The sequence below is a fragment of the Myiozetetes cayanensis genome, unplaced genomic scaffold, assembly GCF_022539395.1.
Source record: "Myiozetetes cayanensis isolate MyiCay16 unplaced genomic scaffold, myiCay2020 scf105, whole genome shotgun sequence".
Lineage (NCBI taxonomy): Eukaryota > Metazoa > Chordata > Aves > Passeriformes > Tyrannidae > Myiozetetes > Myiozetetes cayanensis.
This window is the reverse complement of record NW_026086661.1, coordinates 1483-19892: the sequence shown is the minus strand read 5'-3', so window position 1 is coordinate 19892 and position 18410 is coordinate 1483. Positions and strand designations below refer to the sequence as shown.

General features: G+C 67.9%; 2 protein-coding genes across 2 annotated transcripts in view; one reads left to right on the top strand and one right to left on the bottom strand.

Moving 5' to 3' along the window:
- Window positions 1–9678, bottom strand: part of CACNA1A (calcium voltage-gated channel subunit alpha1 A) — a 30463-nt gene extending 20785 nt beyond the window's left edge. The window contains 11 exon segments of the mRNA XM_050305958.1: window positions 25–57; window positions 60–113; window positions 222–278; window positions 518–633; window positions 721–824; window positions 1355–1542; window positions 2318–2470; window positions 2576–2667; window positions 4436–4575; window positions 5229–5335; window positions 9395–9678. Coding sequence (XP_050161915.1) covers window positions 25–57; window positions 60–113; window positions 222–278; window positions 518–633; window positions 721–824; window positions 1355–1542; window positions 2318–2470; window positions 2576–2667; window positions 4436–4575; window positions 5229–5335; window positions 9395–9671 — 1321 coding nt within the window. The 5' untranslated portion in view covers window positions 9672–9678.
- Window positions 9679–14591: 4913 nt separating this feature from the next.
- On the top strand, window positions 14592–18094 carry YJU2B (YJU2 splicing factor homolog B). The gene is given in 10 exon segments (XM_050305965.1): window positions 14592–15000; window positions 15285–15338; window positions 15696–15778; window positions 15875–15930; window positions 16232–16292; window positions 16383–16525; window positions 16800–16972; window positions 17476–17614; window positions 17704–17824; window positions 17826–18094. Coding segments are annotated over 10 exon segments (1083 nt in total). The 5' UTR covers window positions 14592–14997; the 3' UTR covers window positions 18076–18094.
- The last annotated feature ends 316 nt before the right edge of the window (window positions 18095–18410 follow it).

Sequence of the window (18410 nt, the reverse complement as noted above, 5' to 3'; positions counted from 1 at the left end):
CCCACCCCCAGGGCCCCCACCCACCCATGGCAGCGATGTCCCCCAGCTGCTCCTCGCCTCCTCGGGGCTCAGCAGGTCCGTCTTGCTCCTCTTGCTGGTGGCCCTCCGGAGAGCTCCCGCAGGGGGGGGCACAGGGGGGCAGCCGTCACCCGGGGGGTCCCTCCTGTGCCCCCCGCAGTGGGAGCTGCCCTCGAGCCGGGGGGCCGGGGCTGCAAACTTACCATCGAAGGGACGCCGGGGCTCTGCCTCGGGCTCGTCCTCGGCCAGGATCACCTCTTCTGAGGGAAAGTGGGGGGGCTCAGGGGGGCCGGGGAGGGGTCCAGAGGGGGTTAAGGAGGTTTGGGAAGGGTTGGGGAGAGGTTTAGGGGGTTGGGGGCGGGGGAGGGGTTTAAGGGAGGTCGGGAGAGGTTTAAGGGGCTTTACAGGGGTTTAGAGGGGTCGGGAGGGTTTGGGGAGTCCCGGGGGTCGCGGGAGGGTCCGCCTCACCGCCCTCACCCGCCCCTCGCCCGCCCCTCACCCGCCTTGGAGATCCACTCCATGTATCCGTTGAGCTCCCGCTCGATTTGCTGCTGCCGCCGCAGCTTCAGGAACGCCCGGCGGTTCTCCACCCGCTCCCGCTCTTTGGCAAACTCCCTGTGGACCCCCGGTCAGCGGGAGGGCCCGGGGGGAGGCCCCCAAGTTACCCCCTCCCCAACTTCCTCCCCGCTCTCCGCCGCTTACCCGGACAGGACCCCCAGCACGAGGTTCAGCATAAAAAAGGAGCCGATGATGATGAGGGGGATGAAGTACAGCCAGTTCCAAGTGTTCCCTGAGGCATCGTTGCTCTGGGGGTGGAGGGGAGCGGGGGGGGGTGCATGGGGGAATGCCGTGAGATCAGAGGGTCCCAGAGTGTCCCAAGAGATGGGGGGGTCCCATGAGTTTGGGATCCCATGAGCTGGGGGTTTCCCATGAGCTGGGGGGTTCCCAGGGGGTTCCATGAGTTGAGGGGTTCCACAAGTTGCGGGGAGGGGGGGGTTCCCATGCAGATGGGAGGGTCCTATGACCTGGGGGTGTTCCCAGGGGGTCCCATGACCTGGGGGTGTTCCCAGGGGGTCCCATGACCTGGGGGTGTTCCCAGGGGGTCCCACGAGCAACACATGAAGTTGTGGGAGGACAGAGGGGGCTGGGGGGACAGGAGGTGACCCAGGGTGGGACACAAGAAGACCCTGGGGGCGGGAACAGATGTCCTGGGGGTTGACAGAAGATGCCCTGGGGAGGGACGGGAGGAGCCTCCGATGGAGAAAGGAGGGGGCCGGGAGCCTGGGAGGGGACCGGGAGGAGCCCGGGATGGGCCCGGGGCGGGCCCGGGGCTCACATAGTAGAGGAGGTCGGTCCACCCTTCCATGGTGATGCACTGGAAGACGGTGAGCACGGCGAAGAGGATGTTGTCGAACTGGGTGATGCCGTAGTTGGGCCCTTCCCAATATTTCTTGCACTTGGTGCCGTTGGGGCAGATCCGGGCCGGCTCGTCCGTCCCGCACGGGACCTCCACCTTGATCTCATCTGGGGGCAAGGGAGGGGGGCACAGAAGGCAGGTCCCACCTGGCCGAATTTCCCCCCATCCCGTGCCCCTCCGGACCCCCTCTGCTCTTCCCGGGATCCCCCCCCGCCCTCACTCCCCACGGGGCCGTTGCGGCAGATCTGAGACCTCCACACGAATCTCGTCTGGGAGGGGGGCACAGGGGTGAGGTCCCACCTGCCCGTACCCCCCGGTGTCCCTGGGACCTCCCCCGTGCCCCTCCTCCCCACCGCGGGGCGCTGACAGAAATAGCCGCGGCCAATTAACGGCCTCATCAAGGGAGAGCAGGAATTAGGACGTTCCAAATCGAGCACCGGCCACAAGCCCGCGGAGATTTGGGGAAGGGGGGGAGGATGTGCCCCCCAGCCCCACTCGCACCCCCACGGCAGGAGTCGAGCCCACCCCAGGGGGGAAAATGTTGCAAGGAGGGGGGCAGAGGGGTTTGGGGGGTACATTGGAGGGGGTTCAGAGGGGGTTGAGGGGATTCAGGGCAGGTTAAAGGGTGTTCCAAAGGGAGGGAGTTTGGGAAGGGTTTGGGGAGGCCTTGGAGGTGGTTTGGGAGGATTTAGGAGGGCTTGGTGGGGCGGTGCAGGGAATTTAGGGACACTCATGCTGGTTTGCAGAGGATTGTGGGGTTTCCAGGGGGTCAGGAATGGTTTTGGGAGGGGGGAGGTGTTGATGGGGGTTGGCAGGTCAGGAGGGGGTTCAGGGGGTTTGAAGGTGATTTGGGGAGAGCATTTTGGGGGGTGCAGCCCCCACCTGTGACCAGGTCGAAGCAGGTGGTGTGGAATTTGCCCATATAAAACTCTAATCCTATGATGGCGAAGATGAGGATCGCGAAGAAGAGGAGGAGCCCAATCTGCAGCAGTGGGATCATCGCCTTCATGATGGACTTCAGCACGACTTGTAAACCTGGGGCAGGTGGGGCTGAGCGGCCACGGCCCCACACAGACCCCCTGGACCCGCAATTTCCCCCACCCCACCCTCCCCAGGCCCCTAAAGCCCCCCGGCACTCACTTGGGATCCCCGAGACCAGCTTGAGGGGCCGGAGCACGCGCACGGCCCGCAGCGTCCGCAGGTCGAACTGGGAGCCCACCGTGGCCAGGATGCTGCGGGGACAAGGGGGATCAGCGGGCAGGGGCACTCCCCGGGGGGTGGGACCCCCAGCTGGGCCACTGTAGCCACCACGAGCCCCCACGTGCCTCCCCGCCACTGCAGGGCCACCGTGAGCTCCTACAAACCCCCCTATTCGCCCCTGCCTCAGGGCCACGAGCCCGTGGCCACCACGAGCCCTCACGTGCCCCCCCGCTGCAGGGCCACGAGCCCCCGCGGCCACCACGAGCCCCCGTGTCCCTCCCGTGTCCCCGATCCCGCGTCCCCGCAGCCCCACGTGCCCGGGGCCGCAGCCGGTGCCGGTGCCGGGGGCGGCAGCTCCAGCTCGGGGCTATTTTTAGCCCTTTCCGGCGGCGCTGCCGGTGCCGGTGCCAGCGGCGGCGGTGCCAGAGCCGGGCACAGCCGGGTGGGCACAGCCGGGTGGGCACAGCCGGGTGGGCACAGCCCGGGAGGGGTGGCGGCCAGCGCCGGCGTCCCCGAGGAGCCCGAGGGGATCCCGTGTGCCCCCCGGGGGTCCATCGCTGTCCCCACGACCGCCACCCTCCCCTCCCGGTGCCCAGGAAGATCCCCCGTTGCCATGGCAACGGGACGGACCCTTGGTCTGCACCACCCCCAGCCAGCCCCGATGACCCCCTTTCCCCTCAGTTCATCACCCCCATTCCCCCCGTTAATTCCCCCCATTTACCCCCTTTAATCCCCTTCCCTTCACCCCCATTCCCTCCCTTTCCTTCACCCCATTTCCCGGGGAGGAGCAGAGTAGGGGGCTAGGGGTGGGGGGCTTGCAGGGAAAGGAGGGTTTAGGGGGGGAAGCAGAGGGAACCATCACCCCCTGACCCCCCAAAACCAGCCCCAGGCCTCCCCCACCTCAGTGTTCCCCCCTGAGTGAGTGAAGGACCCGTGGGTAGGGCCAGAGGTCCCGGGGGGCTCTGGAGTTTGGGGGCTTCTGGGTTTGTGGTGGTGGGGTGTGGGAGTTGGGGGGGAGCTCTGTGTCCAGGGGGGTCTCAGAGGATGGGTGGAGGAGGGTTTTGTGTCCGAGGGGGTCTCTGAGGATGGGTGGAGGAGGGTTTTGTGTCTGGGGGGGTCTCTGAGGATGGGTGGAGGAGGGTTTTGTGTCTGGGGGGGTCTCTGAGGATGGGTGGAGGAGGGTTTTGTGTCCGAGGGGGGTCTCTGAGCTGCCACTGGCGCTGCTGGTGCCTCCCAGTGAGTGACACTGCAGGGGACAAGTTGTGACAGCGCTGAGAGGCCCCTGGGGACACAGGGACAGGACGAGCCGAAAGGCCCCGACTGACAGCCCCCCCACACACACCTCCCCCCACCCGCAGCCCTGCACACACGTGGGAACACGAGGAACACACGTGGAACACGTGTGTGGAGGCACAGCCGCTGCACAGGTGGGTGTGTGGGGGAGTCCTGCACCCCACAGCCCTGCCCCACACCTCTGTGTGTCTGCAGAGGAGTGTCCCCACGTGTCCCCCCTGGGGGTCCCTCACCCTGTGAGCACCACCACAAAGCCTGTGACATTCCCAGGTGTGTGTCTCCAAGTGTCCCCCCTCTCACAGGCATCCCACCAAGGTGTGTGCCACCCACAGGGTGTCCCTCACAGGTGCATGCCACCCCAGGGTGTCCCTCACAGGTGTCCCCAGGTGTGTCCCCACGTGTCCCCGCTGCAAACACCACCGCGAAGCCCAGGACGTTTCCACGCGTGTGTCCCACCCCCAGGTGTCCACGGGTGTGTCCCAGGTGTCCCCCCGGGCTGTCACCCACCCTGTGAGCACCACCACGAAGTCCATGACGTTCCAGCCGTTCCTCAGGTAGGAGCCTTTGTGGAAGGCGAAGCCCAGGGCGATGATTTTGATCCCGGCCTCGAAGCAGAAGATGCCGATGAAATACGGCTCCGTGTCATCCTGGGAGCGGGGGGGACAGGGGTCAGGGGCAGGTGGGACAGGTGGGAGGGGGCAGGTGGGACAGGTGTGAGGGGACATTGACCAGGCACAGGTCACAGGGGTCACAGACACCCCTAGCCGGCCCCCCACCCTCAGGGTGAGGGGCCAGCACTGCCCCCATCCCCCCCAGTCCCCTGGCTGGCCCCGGCCAGGGGCGGTGCCACTCCCTGCGTGGCCCAGATTTCCAGTAAGGAGGAAACTGGGACAGCAGCGGGTCCGGGGGGAACTGGGACTCGTGGCCAGCGTGGGCTGGGGGTGGGCTGGCAGTCCCCCCACCCCTTGGCCTGCTACCCACACTGGGGGGGGACAGAGACAGATGGCAGGGACCCCATAGTGGGCTGGGGACAATCTGTGGGGCCCCCAGGATGACCAGGGACCCTCAGCCAAGCCCCCAGAGAGGTCAGGGACCCCTAGCAGAGCCCCAGGGACCCCCCACTTGCACCCCGAGGGTGGCCAGGGACCTCCACTGGGACCCTCACCAGAACCCCAGGGGTGCCCGGGGTCCCTCTCTGGAGCCCCCAGGGATGGCAGGGTCCCTCCCTGCTTTCCCAGGGACCCTCCCCCAGCCCCAGGGGTGCCCAGTACCACCCCCCCGACCCGACCCCCCCCCTCACCAGCCTCTCCGACATGGGGGTCTTGTCCTCGTCGGGCAGGTGCTGCTCGAGCGCCAGAACGATGCAGTTGGCGATGATGGTGGCTAAAATCATGTATTCAAAAGGAGTGGGGGGCAAGTCAAGGAAACCATGGGGCTGAGGGACCCCCAAACCGTGAAACCGAGGCAGCAGAGGAGCCCAAGGGTGCCCAAAGGGAGGGTCGGCCACCCCCTCCCTCCCTTCCCCGTGCCCCGGTGTTGGCACCGCGTGTTCGGCGGCTCGTTAATTAATTCCCTCATCAAAGCAGCGCCGCGGCAGCCGCGGCTCGAGCCTCGTGCCCGGCGGGCCACCGCGATCAAAGCACCCCGGGGACAGCGAGACCCGCCGCGACCCGCGGGGGCACCTCGGGGGCGGGCATCGGGCCGGGGGGGCCCCGCCGAGGGGCTGCGGGATGGGGGGGCGGCCCTGGCACCGCGGTGGTGACCCTACTCTGTTCCGTGTCCCTGCGTCCTGTCCCACGTCCTCGGTCACGGCAGCCCGTGTCCTGCCCCACGATCCCGTGTCAGTCCCAACCCCACGATCCCGTGTCCTGCCCCACGATCCCGTGTCCTGCCCCAAGTCCCTGTCCCCTGCCCCACATCCCTGTCCCACCAGCGGTGCCCGTGTTCTGCCCCACGTCCCCAGTGGTGCCCCTGCCTGGGGCCGCGGTGGCACCGATGGGCACAAAGGAGAGGCCGGATCCAGTCCCTGGGGCGGCTGCCGGCACCGGGGCTGGCAGGGGGTCCCACATGGATGGGTATCCAGCACAGCACAGGATCCCACACGGATATCCCCCATGGCACAGCACCCAACATGGACACCCAGCATGGCACAGCTTGCGGCCATCCCGGCACGGCACAGCCATCCCGCACAGCACCTGGCACAGCCCAGCTCCCCAACCCGGCCCAGCACTCGGGCACAGCCACCCGACCCCATTATCTGCCCTGGCACAGCTCTGGCACCACAGGGCACCTGGCACGGCCACCCCACTGCTCCATCCCAATCCCCATCCCGCATCCATCACCCCACTGCCCCATCCCAATCCCCCATCCCACATCCATCACCCCACATCCATCACCCCACTGCTCCATCCCACTGCCCCATCCCGCATCCATCACCCCACTGCCCCATCCCAGTCCCCCATCCCGCATCCATCACCCCACTGCTCCATCCCAATCCCCCATCCCACATCCATCACCCCACTGCCCCATCCCACATCCATCACCCCACTGCCCCATCCCAATCCCCCATCCCACATCCATCACCCCACATCCATCACCCCACTGCCCCATCCCAATCCCCCATCCACATCCATCACCTCCACTGCCCCATCCCGCATCCATCACCCCACTGCCCCATCCCACTCCCCCATCCCGCATCCATCACCCCACTGCCCCATCCCACTGCCCCATCCCGCATCCATCACCCCACTGCCCCATCCCAATCCCCCATCCCACATCCATCACCCCCTGCCCCATCCCACATCCATCACCCCACTGCCCCATCCCGTCCCCCATCCCACATCCATCACCCCACTACCCCATCCCGTCCCCCATCCCGCATTGCCACCCTGCTGGGCACGGCCCCGGCGTGGTTCGGGCACAGCGCAGTGACCTGGCACAGCTACCGGGCACGGCCCCAGGCCCTGGCACGGTGAGGCTGCCGGCACAGCACGGGGATCCGGTGCCACTCTCCGGCATGGCACAGCTCCCTGGCACGGCCCAGGGATCCGGCACAGCTCCTGGTGCCAGTACCCATCCCGGCAGAGCTCCCTGGCACGGCCCAGGGATCCAGTGCTGGTATCCCTGGCATGGCCTGGCCCTCCGGCACAGCTTCCAGTGCCAGTGTCCCTGGCACAGCCCCCGGCGCGGCCCAGGGATCCAGTGCTGGTATCCCTGGCATGGCTCCTGGCACAGCCCGGTTTTCCAGCACAGTTCCCTGGCACATCCCAGGGATCCAGTGCCAGTATCCGGCCCGGAACAGCTCCTGGCACAGCCCGGCCATAACCAGGGCAGCAGCGCTGCGATGCAGCACCAGCCCAGGAGGATCCAGGAGGGATCCAGCACCAACCCAGGATGGATCCAGCACCAATCCGGCCCAGATCCAGCCCAGATCCAGCACCAATCCAATACCAATCCAGGAGAGATCCAGCACCAATCCAGCCCAGATCCAGCACCAATCCTACACCAATCCAGGAGAGATCCAGCACCAATCCAGCCCAGCACAGCCACTCAGCCACGGGGTTCTGCCCCCCAAACCAAGCTCGGGGATCTCCCCCACCCCCTTTTCTGTGTCCCTCCCCTCCCGGAGGGGGGGTCCCCATCAGGACGGATTTTGGGATCCCTGGGAGCTTCCCCCGGGCTCCCGCCGCCCCCTCGCCTCAGGACCGGCGTGGGAGGCTCCGGTGCCGCAGGATGGGACCCGCAGGGCCGCGGGCGGGGGGGGGTGATGCATCACCCCCCCTCAGCACCCCGGGGCACCCCCAAAGCCCCTCCCCGGCCCCGCCACGAGGCCCCTTCCCCACCGCGCGGCCCCGCGCCCATCACCGCGGCCCCGCGCCCCGCGCACGGCGCTGCCGGACCCGCTGCGGCACGAAACGGCGCGGCCATCCCCCCGGGACCCGCATCCCCCCGATTCGGCACCCCCAGATCCCTCCCGGGACCCGCATCCCCCCGATCCGGCACACCAAACCCCCCCGGGACCCGCAACCTCCGATCCGGCACCCCCAGACCCTTCCGCCACCCCCACCCCCCATTTCGGGGTCACCGTGGACGTGCCTGGAGGCTGCCCGGACCCCCAAACTGCCCCCGGTGCCGGGGGGGGTCCCCAGATCTCATAGCACCCCCAGCAGCACCCCAAAAGCACGAAGGGACCCCCCCACAACCCATTAGGGGCCCCCTCCAGCTGCCGGGAGAGGTGACAGTGCCTGTTTTGGGGTGACAGTGGCTGTTTTGGGGTGACAGTGACTGTTTTGGGGTGACAGTGACTGTTTTGGGGTGTCAGTGCCTGTTTTGGGATGGTGGGGGCCCTTTTGGAGTGACGGGGGCCCTTTTGGGGTGCTGCTGTCACTGATTGAGGGTTTTGGGGTGCAGGAAGAAGGGGGAAGGGGCCTGGTGGAACCCAAGGATCTGCAGCCCCTGCAAAACAGCCCCCAAACACCCCACTGGGGAAGGGGGACGGACCTGGGGACACCCCGAGTCTGGGGGGACCCTGGGAGGATGGAGATGGGGGGTCTAGGGGGTTATGGAGTGCAGGGACTTGGGGATGGGCCCCCAGTATGGGACTGGGGACCCTCATGCAGGACCCCAATGCAGGACATGGTGACCCCAAAAGGGGGGACAGGGGGTGACCCCAAAAGGGGGACCCCAATACAGCACATGGGGACCCCAGTACAGGCCAGGGACAGTGACCCCAATATGGGGCTCGTGACCCCGATATGGGACTGGAGAGGTGACACGTGACAGGGACGGGGACCCCGGTGCAGGACACAGAAATGGGGCCCCCAAAGGAGGTCAGGGATGGGAACCCTCACACAGGTCAGGGGGACCCCAAAGCAGGTAGGGGGATGGAGCTGTGGGATTGGGGCCCCACAATGGGACTGGTGACCCCAATATGGGGCTGGAGAGCTTAGGTAGGACATGGTGACCCCAAAAGGGGGATGGAGACCCCAGTGTACGACAGGGGGACAGGGACAGGGCATGGAGACTCCAGTATGGAGCTGGGGACCCCAGTGCAGGCCAGGGGACCCCAACATGGGATTGGGGACCCCAGTGCAGAACAGGGGCCCCAGTGTAGGGCAGAGAGAGCCCAATTTGGATCTGGAGAGCTCATGCAGGACATGATGACCCCAATGAAGGACTGGGGACCCTAATGTTGGACTGGGGACCCTAATGTTGGACTGGGGACCCCAGTGCAGGACACAGTGACCCCAATGCAACCCAGGCGACCCCAAGGCAGGACACGGTGACCCCAATACGGGAATGGGGATCCCAATGCAGGACACGGTGACCCCACTGCAGCCTGCGGGGCAGGGGGTCCCCGTGCCCGTCCCAGCTCCCCCTCACGGGGTGCGGGGGGTGCCACAGCCGGGTGCCCCGTGCCGAGGGAGGGTCCGGCGCGGGGGTGTCCCCCCGCCCCAAAAGGATATGGCCATTCGGTGATCTTTTTGGCGTATTTCCTCACCACGTTGTCCTCGCTGAAGAGGAAGAGCGAGCGGTTGACGGTGAGGCAGTTCTGCCGCACCGGGATGGGGTTGTACAGGGCCATGGTGCGGGCGCGCTGGGCCATGGACTGTTTGTAGAGGCGCTGCGCCCCGGGGGGGCCCTGCCGAGACCCCCGCGCCCCGGCCCCCGCCGCCGCCCCGGGGCCGCTCCCGCCGCCGCCGGGCCCATAACGGGCCGCCACCTCCTCTCCGAAACGAGCCATCCCGCCGAGGGGGGGTCACGCTGCTGAGGCCGGCACCGCCGAGGAGCTCATCACATCCCATGGGCCCCCCTAAATCCTCGGGGGGCCGGGGTCGGGGTCCGTCCCGACCGGACGAGGGGCGCTCAGAGCAGGGCCAGCATCCCGAGCATCCCTCGGTGCGGCGCGGCCCCCCCGCGAGCCGGTGCGGCGAGGGGGAGACCCCGAGATTGGGAAGGGGGTCCGAGGGGTGCGGGGGTCCCTCCGCTGCGGCTCCCGGTGCCCCGGCGCGGGGGGGTCGCGGCGCTGCGGTTCCCAGTGCCCCGCTGGGGGTCCCTTCGCTGCGGTGCCCCGGAGGATGGGGGGGGTCCTTCTGCGAGTGCCCCCCCCGCAATCCGGTGCGGGGGGTTTCGAGGGGCACCCCCGGTGTAAAAGGGTCCCCGGCGCTGCGGCTCCCGGTGCGGGGGGGTGGTCCCGGTGCCCCCGGAGCGGGTTGCAGGGGTCCTGGCGCTGCGGTGCCCCGGTTTCGCGGGGGGGTCCCTTCGCTGCGGCTCGCGGTGCCCCGGAGTGGGGGGTCCCGATGCCTCGAGACCGGGAGGGTCCCCCCGCTGCGGCTCCCGGTGCCCCGCGGTGGGGGGGTCCCTCCGCTGCAGCTCGCGGTGCCCCCGGCGCGGGGTGCGGGGGTCCCGGCGCTGCGGCTCGGTCAGCTTCCGCCGGGAGGGTTGCGGTAATTTTGGGGCGGTGGGGGCGGGGGGACAGAAAAAGCCGGGGCTCGCTCAGCGCATCCCGGCGCCCCCGGCCCGGAGCATCAGTGAGAGGGGGGGAGGTAAAAAATCCCCTCGAAATCCCCAAATTGTCCCAAAATCCAAAGGATCGATAGAAAAAAGGCGGCGGCGGACGGTGGGGGTGCGGACCCCCCCTCGGGGCGGCGGGGCCGGGCGGGGGTCGCCGTCAGCCCCCCGGCAGCAGCGGGGTGACGGGGCCCATCGGGCCGGGCTGCGGCAGAGCTCGCGCTGCTGCTGCTCCTCCTCCTCCTCCTCCTCCTCCTCCCCCTCCTCCTCCCCCCCCAATACCCGGGACCTTCCTCCTCCTCCTCGTGCTCCCCAGTGCCCAGGACCTTCCTCCTCCTCCTCCTCCTCCTCCTCCCCCTCCTCCTACTCCCCAATGCCCGGGACCTTCCTCTTCCTCGTCCTCCTCCTCCTCCTGCCCCCCCAGTGCCCAGGACCTTCCTCTTCCTCCTCCTGCTGTCCCCCAATACCCAAGACCTTCCTCCTCCTCCTCCTCTTCCACCTCCTCCTCCTACTCTCTTGCTCCCCAATACCTGGGACCTTCCTCTTCTTCCTCCTCCTCCTCCTCCTCCTTTTCCGCCCCCCAGTGCCCGGGACCTTTCTCCTCCTCCTCCTCCTCCTCGATTTACCCCAGGGTTAATTAGTGGGCTTTAATTACCCCTCCCCTGCCTCAGTTTCCCCCCGCGGTGACCCCGTTGTCACCCCCAGACCCCCGCCACCGGTCCGACCTCCCGGGGACGGGCAGTGGTGCCCCCCTGGCGCTCCCCTCCCGTGGGGTCCCCCGGGCCCCCCCCGCTCTGACAGCCCCCCCGAACGGGCCGAACTGGGTCAGGGGGTGCCCCCCAGCCCCCGGTGACGTCACGGCCCTTTGTCCCGGCGCCGCTTTTGTCCCGGCGCCGCCGCAGCGGCCGCACGTGGCACTGCCGGTGTCACCCCCGGGCCACCGCGACCCCGCAGCACCCGGGGGGGCTGCGGGCGGGGGGAGCAAGGTCACAGAGCACCCCCGGACCCCCCGCGGCACCAGGTGCGGGGTCACCAGGGACCCCCGTGGGTTCCGTCCCCCGTGGGGGGATCCCGAGCAGGGACTGTCCCCAAAGGGGACCCTGAGTGTCACCTGTAAGATGGGGACCCCAAACCACTGGGGGGGGGGACTGGGGGGACCCTCTGGGGGCTTCCAGGGTCAGCTCACACGTGTGTGCACGGACTGACACGTGTGTGCACGGACTGACATGTGTGTGCATGGCCTGATGTGTGTGTCTGTGACCCACACATGCATGGTCTGACACGTGTGTGCAGGCCCGATGTGTGTGCACGGCCCCACACGTGTGTGCATGGCCTGACACGTGTGTGCACAGGCCCCACATGTGTGTGCATGATCTGACACACGTGTGTGCAGGCCTGATGTGTGTGCACGGCCCCACATGTGTGTGCATGATCTGACACACGTGTGTGCAGGCCTGATGTGTGTGCACGGCCCCACATGTGTGTGCACGGCCTGATGTGTGTGCACGGCCCCACATGTGTGTGCAGGCCTGATGTGTGTGCAGGTCCCACATGTGTGTGCATGGCCCGACACACGTGTGCAGACCTGATGTGTGTGCACGGCCCCACATGTGTGTGCATGGCCTGACACACATGTGCCCCTGACCCCACATGTGTGTGCACAGCCCCTCACGCGTGTTCTCGTGTGTCGGTGGCTCTGCCATGACCCCAAACTGCAGACTCAGCACCTTCCCCTGCCCGGACTCGCCTCGAGCCGGTGCCAACGTCACACGTGTGTCCCACCGTGGGGACACCCAGCCCTGCTGTCCCCAAGGGATGCCAGACCCCCGTGTCCTCCCCGTGTCCCCCGTGTCCTCCCCGTGTCCCCCGTACCCTCCCTCGGACATCCCTCGGGCTGGCCGGTGTCAGACACAGCCGTGGGGACAGTGGGGGTGGCGGTGGGGACACGGGGGTGGCTGTGGGGACAGGGGGGTGGCCATGGGGACACGGGGGTGGCCATGGGGACAGTGGGGTGGCCGTGGGGACAGGGGGGTGGCTGTGGGGACAGGGGGGTGGCCATGGGGACACGGGGGTGGCCATGGGGACAGGGGGTGGCCGTGGGGACAGGGGGGTGGCTGTGGGGACAGGGGGCTGGGACAGGGGTGGCCGTGGGGACAGGGGGTGGCCGTGGGGACAGGGGCTGGCCGTGGGGACAGGGGGTGGCTGTGGGGACAGTGGGGTGGCCATAGGAACATGGGGGTGGCTGTGGGGACAGGGGGTGGCTGTGGGAACATGGGGGGGTGGCCATGGGGACACAGGGGTGGCCATGGGGACAGTGGGGTGGCTGTGGGGACAGTGGGGTGGCCGTGGGGACAGGGGGGTGGCCGTGGGGACACAGGGGTGGCCATGGGGACAGTGGGGTGGCCATGGGGACAGGGGGGTGGCCATGGGGACACAGGGGTGGTCGTTGGGACAGTGGGGTGGCCATGAGGGACAGTGGGGTGGCCGTGGGGACAGTGGGGTGGCCGTGGGGACACGGGGATGGCCGTGGGGACAGGAGGGTGGCCATGGGGACAGGGGTGGCCATGGGGACAGGGGGTGGCCGTGGGGACAGTGGGGTGGCCGTGGGAACATGGGGGTGGCCGTGGGGACAGGGGGTGGCTGTGGGGACAGTGGGGTGGCCATGGGGACATGGGGGTGGCCGTGGGGACAGGGGGGTGGCCGTGGGGACAGTGAGGTGGCCGTGAGGACATGGGGGTGGCTGTGGGGACAGGGGGTGGCCATGGGGACAGGGGGCATGGGCCAGTGGGGAGACAGGGGGTGGCTGTGGGGACAGTGAGGTGGCCGTGAGGACACAGGGAGTGGCACATGGGGACAGGGGGTGGGTATGGGGACATGGGGGTGGCCGTGGGGACATGGGGGTGGGTATGGGGACACGGGGGGTGGCCGTGGGGACAGGGGGTGGCCATGGGGACATGGGGGTGGCCATGAGGACACAGGGGTGGTCGTTGGGACAGTGGGGTGGCTGTGGGGACAGGGGGTGGCCGTGGGGACAGGGGGTGGCTGTGGGGACAGGGGGGTGGCTGTGGGGACACAGGGGTGGCTGTGGGGACATGGAGGTGGCTGTGGGAACACAGGGGTGGCCGTGGGGACAGGGGGGTGGCCCTGCAGTGGCTCATTAGCGGTCTCTGTGATGAGGCAGCGCCCGCCTGCGGGGATGGATCAAAGGCCACCATGGTGGCACCTGCTGGGGACAGGGATGGTGGTGGCAGGTGTGTGACAGGGACGGGGACAATGGCACCCCCACGGGGACACAGGGGAGTGGGGGGGAAGGGGACACTGCCACCCCCATGTGATCCACAGCAGAGGGACAGTGACAGTGTCACCCCCGTGGGGATAGAGGGGGATGGATGGGGGGGGTGTGACACCCCTGTGTCACCCTGGGAGGGCTGAGGCTGCCAGGGGGTCCCAGTGTGACCAGGGGACACTGTGGGGGGACCCCGGGGAGGGGACAGTGAGGGGAACCCCAGAACCCAGGGGGTAGAGGGGGGACATCACCCACAGGCAGGGGCTGGGGGGGCTCTGGTTGCTCCAGGTTGCCATGGCCCCCCGTTTCTATGGAGACCCCATTGTTATGGGTCCCATTGCTATGGAGACAGCCCCGTTGCTATGGACCCCTGTTACTATGGACTCCATTTCTAGGGGCTCCGTTGCTATGGAGACTCCCATTGCTAGGAAGCCCCGTTGCGACGGACCCCCCGTTTCTATGGAAACCCCTGTTCCTGTGGAGACCCTCGTTGCTATGGGCCCAACTGCTATGGAGATCCCGTGGCTATGGCCCCTCGTTGCTATGGGCCCCGTTGCTACAGGCCCCCTTGAGATGGAGCCCAGTTGCTATGGTCCTGCTGTTGCTACGGGCCCCGTTGCTATGGACCCGTTTGCTATGGACCAGTCGTTGCTATGGACCAGTCGTTGCTATGGCCCCCGTTGCTAAGGGCCGCCGTAAGCCACGGCGCTGCGGCGCCGCCAGGGGTCGCAAACGCGAGGCTGCGAGAGGGGCGGGGCCTCCTGGGGGCCCCGCCTTTCTTGTGCTGTTGGACCAATCAGCGCGCGGTGACGCAAGCGGAAAGGGGCGGGGCTCTGACCAGCGGAGCCGGAAGAGGTTCGGGGGCAATCGGGGGGACGGGGGGACCAGTTTAAACCAGTATAGACCAGTATGGGTCAGGGACCCCAGTAGAAACCCCCGTATAGACCAGGGACTCCCAGTACAGACCCCAGTAGGGATCAGCGACACTCAGTGTGCATCCCAGTATAGACCAGTAAGCCCAGTACAGATCAGGGACCCCAGTATAGACCAGTAAGCCCAGTACAGATCAGGGACCCCAGTATAAAGCAGTGACTGTTAAGCCCGTACTGGGAGGGCATTGGGGATCCCTGTCCCCTTAACCCTGTTCCCACTGCTGACCAGTGACCATTACCCCCATACTGGGAGGGGGTCCCTGTCCCAGTACAAACTGGGGGCTCCCCAGTAACCTCCTCGTCCTCCCCAGGTCCTGCCTGTGCTCCAGAGACCCTCGGCCATGGTGAGTGGGGACGGGACCACCTCGGGGCCACCTCGGGGCCACCGTGGCTGCACCAGGGACATCTGGGCCACCAGGGCCACCCTGGGCCTACTGGGGCCACCTCAGCTGAACTGAGGCCACCACGGCCACCTCGGGGCCACCACAGGGCCACCCTGGGGCCACCGGGGCCACTGTGGCTGCACGGAAGACATCTGGGCCACCGTGGCCATCCTGAGGCTACCGGGGCCACCACGGGGCCACCGAGGCCACCGGGAGGCCCCCCGTGACCCCCCAATGTCCCCCAGGGCGAGCGCAAGGGCACCAACAAGTACTACCCCCCCGACTTCGACCCCGCCAAGGTGGGTGAGGGGCTCTGGGGGGGCTGGGGAGAATTTGGGCTGGGAGGGTGGCAGGGGGTATTTGTGGGGGGTTAGGGCGATTTTTTGGAGGTTTGGGGGAACTGGGGATGTAAGTGTGGATTTGGGGGCTGGGAAGGTGTCAGGAGGTATTTGGGGGGTTAGGGGCGATTTTTGGAGGTTTGGGGGAACTGGGGGATGTAAGTGTGGATTTGGGGGCTGGGAGAGCTGTCAGGGATTTGGGGGCTGTGAGGGGGATTTGGGGTTCAGGGGGTTTGGGGTTCTGGGGGGCTGCCAGGGGGGTGTCAGGGGGGTTTTGGGGTGCTGTGGACCCCCCTGACCCCTCCTTTTCTCCTCCAGCATGGCTCCCTCAACAAGTACCACCACAGCCACCCCCTGCGGGAGCGCGCCCGGAAGCTCTCCCAGGGCATCCTGGTCATCAGGTGAGGGGCAGGCACAGCCCAGAACGGCCCCTGGCACAGCTGGGGGGGCCCCGGGACACCCCCAAACCTCCCTTGCCCCCCTGTGCCCCCCTCCAGGTTCGAGATGCCCTTTAACATCTGGTGCGACGGCTGCAAGAACCACATCGGGATGGGTGAGCGGGGCTGGGGGCGGCTGGGAGGGTGTCCTGGGCTGTTGGGGGGGTTCTGGGGGAGCTTTTGAGGGTTGTGAAGGATCAGGGGGTCAGCTGTTGGGGGTCTGGGGGCTGGGGATGTCAGGGATTTTTGGGGGTCTGTCTGGGGGTTTTGAGGGGTCCAGGGGCATTGGGGATTCGAGGGCCTGGCAGCAGAGTTTTGGGGGTGGGCGTGTTTTGGTGAGTCCCAGGGGTTTGGGTGGTCAGTGGGGGTCCCCAAATCCTTTGGGGAGGGGGGGTCTGACCCCTCCCACCCCTCCAGGTGTCAGGTACAACGCGGAGAAGAAGAAGGTGGGGAATTACTACACCACCCCCGTGTACAGGTGGGTGTGACACCTCCCCCCCGAGCTCTGGGGACACCTGGGGATCCCCCTGGACCCCCTGAGCTGTGACCACCCCCCTGGCCCTCCCAGGTTCCGGATGAAATGTCACCTGTGCGTGAACCACATCGAGCTGCAGACGGACCCCGCCAGCTGCGACTACGTCATCGTCAGCGGGGCCCGGCGCAAGGAGGAGCGCTGGGACCCCCGGGACAGCGCCCAGGCCCCGCCCCCCTGTGAGTGCAGCAGCACCAGCAACCCCAGGAACCCCAGTATGGCCCAGTCCCAGTGTCCCCAGCGAGTCCCAGTGCCCCCAGCGAGTCCCAGTGCCCCCAGCGAGTCAGTCCCAGAAAAGAGCGCTGGGACCCCCGGGACAGCGCCCGGCCCCCACCTCTCTGTGACTCCAGTACGGCCCAGTAACACCAGTACGGCCCAGTAACCCCACTCAGGCCCAGCACCAGCCCCACTGGTCAGCCCCAGTCACTCCCAGTGCTCCCATTCCCGTTGCAGCCCCGGAGCACAAGGAGCGCCTGGCCCTCGATCCCATGTTCCGCCTGGAGCACGGGGTGCAGGACCGGGGGGTCCTGGAGCGCGAGACCCCCACCCTGAGCCGGCTGCAGGAGGCCCAGGACGCCTGGAGGGACGACTTCGGGCTCAACAGCCGCCTGCGCCGGCAGTTCCGAGTGAGGGACCCCCCAGAACCCACCCAGGACCCCCAAAATGCACCTGGGGACCCCCAAATAACCCACCCGGGACCCCCAAAATGCACCCGGGGGGACTCGGGACCCCCAAATAACCCACCCGGGACCCCCAAAATGCACCCAGGGGGACTCGACCCAAATAACCCACGGGACCTGCACCTAGGGGTCCAGCCCCCAAATAACCCACCTGGGACCCCCAAATGCACCCAGGGGTCGCAAATACCCACCCAGGACCCAAATGCACCAGGGGACTGACCCCAAATAACCCACCTGGGACCCCAATGCCCGGGGACTGGGACCCCCAAATAACCCACCCGGGACCCCCAAAATGCACCCAGGGGGACTCGGGACCCCCAAATAACCCACCCGGGACCCCCAACCACCCACTGGGGGGGCTCGGGGCCCCCCAAAAGCCCAACTGTGGGAGCGCTCTGGGACCCCCACACACCCAGTGCGGGGGTCTCGGCCCCCCCGTGCCCCCCCAGGAGGAGAAGAGGACGCTGCAGGAGGAGGAGGAGGAGGCAGCGGCGCTGCGGGCGAGGGCCGGGCTGAGCATCCCCCTGGTGCGGGAGGAGGAGGAGGATCGGCGCCTCGCCGCCCTGCTCACCCTGCGCGCCCCCGACTGTGCGTGGGGGGGTCCTGGGAGCCTTTGGAGGGGGCTCTGGGGGTCCTGCCCCCCCGGTGACCCCCCATTTCCCCCTGTTCCCCCACAGCCTACGACGAGAGGCAGCGGCTGAAACGCTCCGAGATCTCGCACCGGCCCTGGTTTGGCTCCGGGACCCCCCGGGCGCTGCCCAAACTGCCCCTGGGGGCCTGAGCGCCAAGGACCCCCAGGCCCCCCGACCCCCGCCGGCCTCGGCATCGTGCGCAGGAGGGTGGGGGAGGAGAGTGGGGGGGCGGAGGGACCCCCCCCAGGGAATCCCGGCGCTGGGGAGGACCCCCTGCAGCCCCCCAGGGCGGTGGGGACGCCCCTGCAGCCCCCAGGACAGGAGGGACCCCCTGCGCTGCCCCTGGGCCCCCCCAGGGCCGCCCCCACCCCGTCCCTTGTCGCCGACTACTCGGACTCCAGCTCTGACAGCGCCTGAGCCGCGGTTTGGGGGCTGGACCCCCGGGGTGGTCTGGGGTGCACCCAGAGCTCTCCCCACCCCCACAGACCTCCCCTGTAATTTATACCCCCCCCAGCACCCCAAAATTAAACGGAGTTGGTGGCACCGGTGTCCTGTCGTGTGTGTCCCACCCCCTGCTGGGAGACCCCCCCTAACTGGGACCTCCCATCATGAATTAGGGACCCCCCCACTCCGCCATGGGAACCCCCCAGATCAGGACCCCCACCATGGATCAGGATTCCACAACCCCCCCCGACTGTGGGACCCTCCCATGGACCAGAAACCTCCCGGGATCGGGGGTGTAAACCAGGGAC